This window comes from Aquarana catesbeiana, linkage group LG06, assembly GCF_042186555.1.
Source record: "Aquarana catesbeiana isolate 2022-GZ linkage group LG06, ASM4218655v1, whole genome shotgun sequence".
In the NCBI taxonomy this organism is placed as follows: domain Eukaryota; kingdom Metazoa; phylum Chordata; class Amphibia; order Anura; family Ranidae; genus Aquarana; species Aquarana catesbeiana.
Window position 1 is genome coordinate 331718383 of NC_133329.1, and position 12990 is coordinate 331731372.

General features: G+C 41.0%; 1 protein-coding gene and 1 pseudogene across 2 annotated transcripts in view; both read left to right on the forward strand.

The window, feature by feature from the left end:
• Positions 1 to 12990, forward strand: part of LNPK (lunapark, ER junction formation factor) — a 142150-nt gene that overhangs the window by 62295 nt on the left and 66865 nt on the right. For both annotated transcript variants that reach the window (XM_073633849.1, XM_073633850.1), the window contains exon 6: positions 10433 to 10516. In XM_073633849.1, coding sequence (XP_073489950.1) covers positions 10433 to 10516 — 84 coding nt within the window. The remainder of the gene's footprint in view (positions 1 to 10432; positions 10517 to 12990) is intronic.
• Positions 5131 to 5236, forward strand: LOC141101876 (U2 spliceosomal RNA; annotated as a pseudogene).

The following is a 12990-nucleotide window of genomic DNA, read 5'->3' on the forward strand; positions in this document are numbered from 1 at the left end:
TGCCAGGAGCGATCGTGAGGGGGTGGCCATGAATCAGTGGCCTCCCCCTCAGGACGGATCGCTCCTGGAACGTTGCCAAATGCCTCGGGTACGGGGGGGGGGGCGTGATGCACCCCCCGCCTACGGGAGGGGAGTAGCGTACCCATACGTTACCCTGCCTGCCCGTGCCATTCTGCTGCAGTATGTCTGCGTGAGGCGGTTGGCAAGTGGTTAATGTCAGCACCTTTTTAAGAGATGGTACCAATTGGTTTTATTAGCACATAATCGATCCTTGAAAATGACCCTTGAACGGGGGAGTAAAAGGTGTAATCCTGTCTCCCTGGGTGTCTAATCCTCCATGCATCTACCAGCTGGAGATCCAGTAACAGTTTTTTTTAATTACTTTTTGTCTTTGAGCTGTATAACGAGTGAGATTTCCTGTAGTATCTTTCCGTGGGTCTATGCTTAGGTTTAAATCGCCTGCTATTATAAGTTTACCCTCCTTTTAAAGTCCCAAGTTTTTTCAGTGTTTTCCTTAAAATTTTATTTGGGGAATAAATATTTAGAAAGGTACATTCCATGTTGAACAATTTTCCTTTTATAAAAAGGAACCTTCCCTCCAGGTCTGCCAGTACCATCGTTTTTTCGAAGCCTATGGCCACACCCTGTGAGTGGCTGGATGTTGAGTCTCCATAGAACCACGTGGGGAACAAATGTGAGGACAACCTACACTCTGAGGCATGAGTAATGTGTTTCCTGGAAACAAACCACATTGGCCCCTAAAAAATACAACTCTTTATTTACTTTATACCTTTTATTAGGGGTGTTTAGTCCCCTTACATTGTAAGTAACTAGATTTATCAAAGTCATGGTTCAGCACAGGGAGCGTCTTTGACCAAAAGAGATGAAGCATGGAAGAGCCAAAGAGCACACGGGGAGAGGGGAACCCCCCATATTCCCATCCCCCTCTCTCTGGAACAGTAAGCCTACAAGAGGTTGGACAGATTCCCTACTGTTCAATATATGGGTCTGGCGAACACCATCCAGATGTTGCCTTATCTCCATATCTTCCAGGGGGCCATTACTTCTGACACCTCCAGATCACCTGCCGGTACCCCAAACCCTTAGCCCCCCCCCCCACGCTCATTGTTCTCAATCACCCTTCTAATATTTCTATTCGTTTTTCTTCCAAGGGAAGCTTTCACTATGTGGGGCCCCCTCTTCCTCCTCCCCCCTCCCTTCAGTATAAGTATCTCATGTTGCTTTGGGCAGATAATGTTCCTTCCCTTTCCTCCCATCCTGGTGGGGGGGGGGTGGGATGTCCAGTTTATGACAGAAATCTGCCACTGATATGATATATTCAGTGTCCTCATTTGTTCAGTCAGTGGCTTAAGAAGTTTAAGAAGTCTCCTTCTCATTAGCCTTACGGATAAGTCTGAAAAAAAATCTGTAATTCAGCTCCTTCATAAGAGATTCCTGCTGATTTTCCGCATTTTTTCCATGATTTTAGATTTGTCTTCAGCATAGTGAAACCCAAGTATTACATCTCTTGGATTTTCAGTCCCTTGGGTGTAATACCTTGTGATCCTATGCACTCTATCAATTTTCAGTGTCTGTCATTTCTCTCTTCAATAGGGGATTAAACAGTACCTGCATGACTTTTGTTAATTATTCATAATTACTTCTTGGTCAGTTAGAGGCTCAGAGAGTGTTTCACCGCTCAGGTGGATGCAAACCCAGGTGTAAAGTTAATGTGAAGCCTTCAGAGTTGAAAAGTCCAAGGTGCTGGCTAAATGCTGAATGGAGCAAGGTATTGAATAGAAAAATCTGGATGTTGCACACCGGATGAAGTAGAAAACTTGTCTTTATTGTAGAAATGGGATCATCAAAAGTACAAGACAATCATGCAAGATGTACAGGATCAGCAGCTGATCCTGTACATCTTGCATGATTGTCTTGTACTTTTGATGGTCCCATTTCTACAATAAAGACAAGTTTTCTACTTCATCCGGTGTGCGGCATCCAGATTTTTCTATTCAATACCTTGCTCAGTTAGAGGCTCAATTGTTAAGTCTTCCTGCCCATTTCTCCTCCTCTGTTTTTTGCCATTTTTTTGCCTACTGGTTCCTGTTCATAATGCAATCCCCCGCCTAGGGCTGCTATGTCCATCCTCCACTATACTGGTATCTGCTGACATGTACTGCTGGATACCTCCTGGGCAAAGAGCTGGTGGGGCTCCTTTACCTGCTTTGTTTGTCTTACATTTTCATCAGTTCTCCAGCATACAATGCAAAGCAGTTTGCAAAGTTCTAAATTATAGTTCAGAGACACGTGGTTAGTAGGGGGAGGGGAATTATTCATAAGATATTAAGTTCCTGGGAGGGATCAACACACCTACCTCTGGGTACTTCCAGGGTTCGTAAAATTACTCCTGCTCTTCACCACCTTAATGGAGGCAGGTAATGTACAGAAGGAACCAACCGCTCCTGAGCACCTCTGGGGTCTCCCAATAGTATCCTTCAGCATATAGAGGGGATATGTGATGTGAATTATTCCTACGCTACCGTGACGGAAAGAGAAAGAAACAGTATACGTCTGGACAGCTGCACGCACCGACAATGGGTCAGACAAAACCCAAAATTGGAGATAGACAAGAGGGGGAGGGGGTGCTGCGCTATCCAACACAGAAAACTGCTGAGTTTGATGTACGTGGAAACCTACTGAGAAGTGTGGTGCAAGCCACTAGGGGGATTATCAATTAAGCTTCATGCTGATATCCCATTATAAATAAAACACATAAATAAGTGCAAAATCTGATAAAAATATGCAATGAATCAAATAGAAATTGATGATAAAATCATGTACAGGTGAAAATAAATAAATACATGTGCCGATACAAATTCAATAAAAATATGCAATGAATCAAATACTAGAAATGAATGATTTAATCATGTATAGGTGAAGATAAATAAATACACATGCCGATACCAACTCAATAAAAACAAGTGGATGTTGCAAAAAAAAACTTATCGATATAAAGGCAACAATAAATAAGGGGGTGCAACTTTAAGCTAATAGAAAACTTCCTATGTGAGTGTGCAAAAAACCGCATAGACAGTGCAAGTGCTAAGTGACCTAAACACATTCAATTTATCAAACAGTATCCTAGCAGTAAAAAGTCCTATAGGATCTGCTGACGAAAAACAGTCCAAGTACCATGCAACTATGTGCATAAGTGGAAAAAAAAATAGTACAATGTGATGATGTCCTCTATTGTGCAATACAAAAAATCTTATGTGCTCAGGTAGAAGGGGTGAAGTGTCTGGAATAAAATTCAATCTGTGTCCTCTTCGTGCATGAATCACACTCATATAAGTAGTGGCCCCTTACCTAGCGGTACTAGGTAAACCGCAAAGAAGTAACTGCAGGTGGCTGTGATCTTTACTTCAGGGTCCTGGACCAGCGCAGGTTCTGTTTCTGCCTCCACGCCCAGCGGTGATGGGTAAACCGCACAGCAACTAAGTGCAGGTGGCTGTGGTCTTTTATTAGGATCCTGGATCAGCGCGGCTTTTTACTGCTTGGATACTGTTTGATAAATTGGATGTGTTTAGGTCACTTAGCACTTGCACTGTCTATGCGTTTTTTTGCACACTCACATAGGAAGTTTTCTATTAGCTTAAAGTTGCACCCCCTTATTTATTGCTGCCTTTATATCGATTTGTAAGTTGTTTTGTTTTTTTGTTTTTTTGCAACATCCACTTGTTTTTATTGAGTTGGTATCGGCACATGTATTTATTTATCTTCACCTGTACATGATTTAATCATTAATTTCTAGTATTTGATTCATTGCATATTTTTATTGAATTGGTATCGGCACATGTATTTATTTTCATCTGTACATGATTTTATCATCAATTTCTAGTATTTGATTCGTTGCATATTTTTATCAGATTTTGCACTTATTTATGTGTTTTATTTATAATGGGGTATCAGCATGAAGCTTAATTGATAATCCCCCTAGTGGCTTGCACCACACTTCTCAGTAGGTTTCCACGTACATCATACTCAGTAGTTTTCTGTTTTGGATAGCGCAGCACCCCCTCCCCCTCTTGTCTATACAGAAGGGATATGTTCTAGCATATGTATTTAGTTGCGATTACAGTTAGTAACATAAGTTGGAAAGTTCATTTTAGCCTTTAAGCCATTCAGTAAAGCATTTATTTAGCATCTGTTTAACATTTGTTTAGCTCTCCTTATATGTTCCCCTTTATATGATAAGATAAAGGAGAGGGGAAAAAAAAGTTCATTCAGAACTAGACACAGGTGAGTAGCTAAAGAGTAAGCAATTCCTGGATGCACATAAGATGTCCTGGTGCCCATCAACGTTGCAAGAGGAGAAAAAAAAAAGAACAATTCAAGTTTTAACAAAAAAACATTCACTAGGGTCTTATTTTGGCAAACCTTTTTCCTACCACTGTCCATTTAGCATTCTTCCCGCTTCTGTTTGGATGGATCTGCAGCAGTGGCTTCTCTCAGGAAAATTGTGAATCTCACCTCAATAGTCCCCTTTTCAGCCTTAGTAAGAGGTCCCTGCGGTTCAGTCCGCTGAGGGCAGGGCCGGTAGCTCCCAGCAAGAGATCTCTCATCCGCCGGTCCCAGGAAGCACCCGCAGAGGTCACCAGCTCACAGCCATGGGGTCAGGATGCTGCTCTACAATTCAGAAAGATGCTCAGATGTATGGATGGGTGAGCAGACAGTGATCTGGTGTTTGGGGCGGGGGGGTCCTGAGCATACCTCGCTTTACCATGCCAGGGAACGAGCCCTAAAGGCTGACTCGTGAAGCTACAGAGCAGTCCGGACCAAGCGGAGGGGGGGTTGGGCAGCAAGCGCGAGCGACATTAACCGGCACTGTACAAATAAACCATAAAGTGCCAAAAAGTGTGTGTGGTTATATTGGTCTTCACAACAACCATTCTCCAGATAAATTGCATTAAATACAGTTCCACTCCTTTTCATCAATAAAGTCCTCCAAGTAATAAAGTACCAGATACTCACCTCCCTATAAGCTAGAATGACTTTCCAAGAAAGCTGGACCATTTTAATGATAAAAGCTCTAAAAAGCGCTTATGTGTATAATATTGTCCACCTTCACTATTACTCTCGGCCTTTTGGCTAAGATCAAGTGTAGAATCTGTTCTTATCAGTTTCCAGAGGAGGCGCTGTGCTACTCTCATTGGGGAGGGCCAGCAAATCCAATGGTGTTATAGTGCCTGGAAAGGCGGTTTCAGCAGGGACTATGCCAAGCTGCCCAACAAATACTGGGGGCTGGCTGATGGTTGAGCCTGAGCCGTCTGGAAGGGTGCTCCTGGTGAGGATGGGTGCTGCATCTGGGTCTGATCCTGAGGGTCGGGTGCCTGGCCTTCTGGCCTAGATTGGGGTAGTTCTAGCCCCGGACAGTTTTTCAGGAGGGAACGCCTGCTCGCCTATAGCATCGGGGTGTGCACATTTGTTTGGCACCGGGTAAAGTTTTGGGCTTTCAAAAATTACTCCTTTGCTCACCACCAGCAACAGGGTAGAGGTTATGCAGAATAGAATGATGAAGAGCGCATTGCATAAAACCGTATGAATTAATAACGACTTGCCTACTGGGCACTTAAACCCCCTTCCTGCCCAGACCAATTTTCAGCTTTCAGAGCTGTCACTCTTTGAATGACCATTGCGCAACACTGTACCCAAATGAAATTTTTATCTTTTTTTTTCACACAAATAGAGCTTTCTTTTGGTATTTAATCACTGCTGTTTTTTTTTTTTTTTTTTTTTTAAGCAGAAAATTTAAAAAAAAAACATGAAAATGGACCGAAAATTTTGAAAAAAAAAAACACTTTTCATAGTTATAAAATTTTGAAAATGGGTAATTTTTCTTCATTGAGGTGCACTGATGGGGCTGCAGTGATGGGCACTAGTAGGCAGCACTGATCAGTGGCACTGATGGTCAGCACTGGTAGGTGGCACTGGTGAGCACAGATGAGGCAGCCATGGCTCTGTGTGAGGGACCAATGTCACTCTGACAGAAGCCAGTGATCGGCTTTTTTTTTTTCCCCGCACGCTGCCAGCGTGAGGGAATACCGATTACCGATCTTCTGTTTACATCACGTGATCAGCTGCCATTGGCCGACAGCTGATCATGTGGTAAGGAGTCACAGGGTTCTGTGATCTCCCCCCCCTTTTTTTTTTTTATTGGAGCCTCTTCATTGATTCGCCTTATCAATTCCATGAAAGATAGGCCTTCTATGGTCACAGTTGTGGTGGTTTCCAAAATGTCTGGATAAACTGTTTTTCAAACCCTTTCTAATATGTCCCCCCCATTCTAACTGACGTGTTCCTCCCTATGTACTGCAGCCCACATGGGCATTTCAGTACGCAGGTGCTCTATCATATGCAATAAACGACTTGATTTTGTATTCGCGCTGTGTGCGATTTGAGATTGGTGTGTGTTCTCTTTCTGTGATACTGCGTTACATAGGCCACATCTGCAGAATCCCCTCTTCCTAGGGGATCCAACGCACACCTGAACCAGTTTGTTCCTTAGGGCTGGAGCCCTCCTACATATAAACCTCAGTTTACTAGGAAGTAACTTGGCCTGGACTTCATCCTTCAATAATATTGGTCAGTGGTGCTTCACAATTGCCTCCAGTTTCTTGCAGTGTTGAAATCTGTTATAAATGCTGTATTGTCTTTTATTTTTTCTTCCTGTTTCTGTAGCTTTTTGTTCTCTATTCTGTTGCTCTAGTAACCAGTCACTTGAAAGGTTTGTTTTGGATGTTTGTTGCATCTGACTTTCCTGATGTGCTTGTAAGACTAGTCATAGGTGTGTACCTTTTTTTTAGAACACTTGTTCAATGCAAACATCGTAATGTTCTAGGTGCAAAAAAATTATAAAATGGGGAGGCTGTTCAAATTGACATCCCAGCGCGATGGAAAACCCGCTCTTGCAGTCTTCTTTTTCCAGAAATGTTATCACTACTAATCTATTTATTTAAAGAACAATTTCAATCCGAAAGGCAGCAGCCATTATTCAAAGAAAAACAGAAATAAAATATCTGCAAATTCACCACGCTCCATAAGCAAATCACAAAAGTATTGTTTAGATGTTAACCTGACTTTGTTAAATAAAAAGAAAAAAAGTGAGGCATCAATGAGTGACATTCTAAAGCCGGGTTTCTCAATCGGGGTTCCATGGATCCCGGAGGTTGTTAGGGGTTCCTTGAGCAATTTCTGCGCTTCAGATAAGTTCTCACTGACACCATTGATCTTTTGAGCTATCTGTAAGAGGGTAATCCTTCCCAATTACAAGTGTAAGGAGCATTCTTCCCACGGACTATCGCACAAATTTATCATGAGTTGGAGAGAGTCATTTTTTAGCAGGGGTTTCCTGGAGACCAGGAAAGTTATTTCAAGGCTTCTCCTATGTTGAAAATTTGAGAGGCTGTTCTTTAGTGTTTCGATCAACGAGGGAGTATCTCCTTGTACAGTAATGCAAGGAATCTGGTGAGTATTTTCTCTCCACTGCTTGCACATTGGAGTTATACTGGTACCTGGCTCCATTTTTAGCATCTTATAGATGCAGGTTAATGAGCCAGGGAAGTACTGTACTGTGTATGTACCACATGCAGTGTATACAAATAAAAAAAAAAAACTGCTAAAGAGAACAGATTATATGGTAGAAGAAACGTGCCTGTTCTTCCAAACAATCTACTCTCTAGCAGTTTTTAATTTAGATAATGTATCTCCACTTTAAGTACCCCCCTTACTAGAAGTCTGCCCATTCATTCCTCTGTGGGAACCTGCACTGTGGTGACCATTCTTACTAATTTGCTATTCACTAGATTTTGCAATAGCCACAATCTACATGAAATCTGCATGTATAAATGATTTTGCTTTTTTGTACTCTGATGCCACAGCTCTGAGCACTGCTTCAAGGAGTCTAGCAAAAGGAAATAAAGATTTTTCAGCCCTAATGGAAAATGAAGCTTTAACCTTTAAAGACAAGCAGGCAAGTTTCCGAAATGTTTTCCTCTTATTGAGTTTTCACAGCATTTGGAGCAAGCTAATTGCTTCTGCTAATAAATAATCTACAATCGATGCTGACAGCAGTTAATTGGCACCGAGACTTTATTCAGCAAAGCGCTTGGCTAACGACCTTCTTTAAATTAATAGCATTAAATGGTACAAGGAAATAAATCTGAGGAATTGCCTGTCATTTGCTGTCATGTCTAATAACTTCCGATAATGATGGCTGATAGATTTTTGCAGATTCCATTATTGAAGTTGCTGCATGTAATTATTCTCCTCATTATATGTAAACAATTAGCAACATTTGGTGTTTCCTTGCAATAAAACCGTTAAATACCAGCGATACATTTCTATCCATTCGTTTTTAAGAGCTCAAGTAGCTGAAGATAAGGGAAAAGTACTGCTACGCGTTACGTGAGGTGGCTGTTGAGCACGCATTATCTTTGCACTCATTATATCTGCTAATAGATTACCTATACTTGACAGTTTTGAGTTGAGGCAAAGCTTGATTGGCTTTTGAAAGTGCATTTAAAACAATTTGTTTTACTGTGAAAAACTGGGGAAAAGATCTTTGTCCAATATGAACAACTTGGTTCTGTATACACATTGACACGTTTAAGGGCCGGTTCACACCACGATTTCTGTGTTCCGAATGTGTTTCTGCATGAGTGTTTTCAATGCATTCCGTTGTGTTTTTATGCGTCTTCATCACAATTGAGGACGCGTGTTTCCAATGTGTTTTGCCGCGTTCCATACAGAAAAAAATGCAACATGTTTTACTTTGACTGCACTGGAACGCACTGCACTGGTGTGAATTAATGCTTTGGAATCCATGTTAAACACTGTCCATACATTAAGAGAAAAAACACACTGAACTGCATCCGGTGTGAACCAGCTCTACCGATCAGAAAACTTGCACCTACATACAATATAATTTTTTTTTTAAACTGTCCATTTCGGCTTCAGCCCAGTGCATCCTGAATTTTCGGTTTTGCTTTCGGCACCAAATTTTTGTTTTGGTGCACCACTACTGTTTAGTTATTTTTTTCTCAGAGCACCTTTTTTAGAGTCTTAAAATCTGGGAGGCTGATTTTATGCAAATTTAGACTTTGTTCTTCTAAATTCCAGAACAATCCACATTGATCCCTAGATATGAAATGCATAGCCACTTGACTAATGGTAAGATTCTGAATAGAAGGGCATGTCTGTTCAAAAGTTTAAGTCTAGTCAAAACTTTTTTTAATGTGGTGGTTTTTTTTATTTTTATTTTTTGTAGATGGGAATAAAACCTCTCATTGGTTTGCAATGTGGAGTTGCCCTAAAACTTTGTTAGAGAGATTCCCCTTATTGTCACATTGACAATGATTTCACAGACCTCAATCGACACTTGTCACGGATCCCCATTCTTATTCTGTCTGCCTATAAGAAAGAAGTATTAAGCATAAAACATTATCACCTATATGTGGCCACCTTGTTTAAAGAGGACCTGCAGTCTGCTCACATAATTTTGTAATAACATCTTTGCCATTCTGAAGCTTCCCCCCAACCACTTTGCATATTTTATACATCGATTCTTTACTTGCCAAATATGCTGCAGAAATCTCCCTCCACTGAGTCTGGCTGCATCCATTTCAACTGTGGGCAGCTGAAGCTGCTGCCTGTTTACTTCCTGGATTAACTTGCACACTGAGGCACACCTCCAGCTCTGCAGCCGTGCAGCTCTCATTGGCCCTCAGAGAGCTGTGCATGATGTCATAAACCTAGGCTTTTTACCAGACAAAGAGGAAGTAGGCTGTATACGGTAATTACTGGCAGGAAAAAAGTTTTAAGGACCAAAGTTAAAACAACAAGGGCAGAAGATTTAATAGATGAAAGATGACAAAATGACTGAAGGTCAGCTTTAAGTCTTTTGGACCGTCTTTTGGGTTTTATTGTGAAGATGCAGAAAATTGCATTCATGAAATAGAAATTTTACAGGATCTTTAATTGTTAGAAAACCTAATACAAAGTGAAAGTTTGCTGTGGACATCCGTCTAGTAAAAGCCAATGTGGCTTGATCTAAAGGATACATCCCTCCGTTTCTCCAGGATCACTCTACTCTTGGTGGGGCAATAGTTATCAGCCTGGGAGATTATTTGCCTTACTCTGTGAAAAGAATGAGGTATTTCTTTACTGTGCAAAAACTGTCCCTGCTGTCTAATGTTGACTTTTTGCTTCTTTGAAACAAATCTATTTTGTGACGACGTCTGTTTATGTTGTGCAGTAGCTGATACCTGCATTTTCTTGATCTAAGATATTTTAAATTTAATATATAGATATATATATAGATATACTTTTTTTTTTTTTTTTTTGCAAACTCACTTGTAATGTTCAATTGCAGCTTGAAGAGGTTATGGAGAAAGAAACTTACAAGACGGCTAAGCAGATTCTGGAAAGGTTTGATCCAGATTCTAAGAAGTCCAAGGTGAGCAAATATAATCAGTAATTTGCTAAAAGTTCAGTTGTGCTATAAGAAGCGTTTGCTGTCTAAGGGCTCTTTCACACGAGGGATCCGTATGTACGTTTTTCATCCTTCCGTTTTCGGATGAAAAACGGACATACATGTATCTCTATGGAGCGTCGGATGTCAGCGGTGACATTTCCGCTGACATCCGACCCGCTCCGATCCGAAAAGTGTAACGGAGGAAAACCCTACTTTTCCATCCGTTTTCGGATCGGGTGACGACGGACACTACGGTCCGTCATCACCCGATCCCCCATAGGGGAGAGCGGCGCTCTGACAGGTCCTGTGCAGCGATGGACTTGTCATCTTCCTGCTCAGCGGGGATCGCTCCGCCGAGCAAGCGGGTGTTCACGGAGCGGATCATCACTGATCCGCCCCGTGTGAAAGATCCCTTAAAAAAAATTAAAAGTCAGCAGCTACAAATACTGCAGCTGCTGACTTTTAATTGGACACTTACTTGTCCCAGGGTCCAGCGATGCGGGGGATCGAAGCCCTGCTCGTCTCCTCCTCCGTTCAGCGGCGCCGGCATTGCAACTGTGGACGCCGGGCTGTGGCTTCACAGCCTGGCACCCACTGCGCACGCGCGAGCGGCGCCGTGATTGGCCGCTTAGTCACCTGGGACCTGTAATGGGTCCCAGATGATTGACAGAAGGGAGGGAGCAGAGCTGAGCCCTTCCTGTGCCGAGGGGGAAGTGATGTCACCAGCCCAGGCACTGGAAGAGGCAGACTACGAGGGACCACCTAGCAACAGGCATTTAGAGGCAAGTAAAAAAAAAAAAAAAAATCCAAATTTTTTTTGTATATTTTTTTTTTTTTTTTTTGGGTGGAACCCCACTTTAAGCTGATCCAATTTGAATAGACCGGAGACTAGTAGCATGACTGATATATATTTTTACAAAGTACTACTTGTCTGAAAACTCTTGTATGTCTACAATAAACTCTGCAGGCAAACTCTTTGTAAAACATGCATGTTTTCATTTATCCTCTATTTCTCTTTCTAGTTTAAAGCTCGATTCACAAAATGAGGTTTTTTTTTCATCTTTTTTTGCAGAAACGCAGGACATTTTTTAAAATATGTATTCCTATAGAATACGTTCACATCAATGCATTTTTTTGCCTCTGCATTTTTGGAAAGGGTCAGGACTTTTTTTTAACCACTACAATGCCAGGCACTTGGACACCTTACTGCCCAGGCCAATTTTCAGCTTTCAGCGCTGTCGCAATTTGAATGACAATTGTGCGGTCATACAACACTGTACCCAAACAAATTTTTTATCATATTGTTCCCACAAATAGAGCTTTCTTTTGGTGGTATTTGATCACTTCTGTGATTTTTCTTTTTTTTTTTTTTTTTTTTTTTTTTTTTTGCTCAATAGAATTCAATGGAGAAGCTGCAGAAAAACATTTGGGGTGTGTGTATATGTATGTGTGTGTGTGTGTATGTGTGTGTATATATATATATATGTGTGTGTGTATATATATGTATATATGTGTGTGTGTGTGTGTGTGTGTATATATATAAATTTTTTTTTTTTTTTTTTTGCTTCGATTTGCATTTTTTAAATCTGCCAAACTAATTTTTTCCAAAAAATAAATAAAAAAAAAACGCAAATTGAGGTGAAATCGCGGTAAAACCATGGGAAGCACAGCAGAAACACTCAAAAGCAACATGCATAGATGTGAATGGAGCCTAGCGCGCACAAAAAAAAATAAAAAAATCTCCCCTGCTGTCCCACACAGCAGTTGGATTCAGTACATCTAATTCTGAGATTATTGCACCAGGTGAAAACCGAGGGGGAAAAGCCAAAATGTTCTTCCAGCTCTTCCTTGTTAGTACTACTTTGCCAGCTTTTTGGTGCCCTGTCCCAGCTTTTTTTTGAGACTTGTTGCTGCCATCAGTTTCAAAATTGTTTTTTTTTTTTTTTTTTTTTTTTTTATGCTTAATTTTCTGTTTAAACATTTGATATGTCGTGAATAAAATATGGGTTTGAGACTTGCAAATTACTGCATATGGTTTTTATGTAGATTTTATACCACGTCTCAAATTTTGATGGAATTGAGAGCTGTAAAATGACTGTACCTGCCTAGTGTAAAAACCAATACCTGCATTGCTACAGTTTGTGGTTATGTGACCTAAATCCTCAGCACCTGTATACTGAATTGTATTTACTGACAGTCTTCAAGGTAAATGGAAAACTGCTGAATTTAACACCCACAGTACTGAGCTGTTGCAGTCCATATGTCTTTAATCTGGCTTACTGTTCGAGATAAGTTTATTTTTTTGCAACACCCCTACATATACTTCTACAACTGCTAAATGTACCCTTAATTGTTTAGAAAAAATGTTTAGCTTGTCTGAGTCTAGGGTGTATTGTGGTTCACGACCCCAATCTGGAATTTTGCTATGTGGCCTTGTCATTTAGAACTGCTACTCT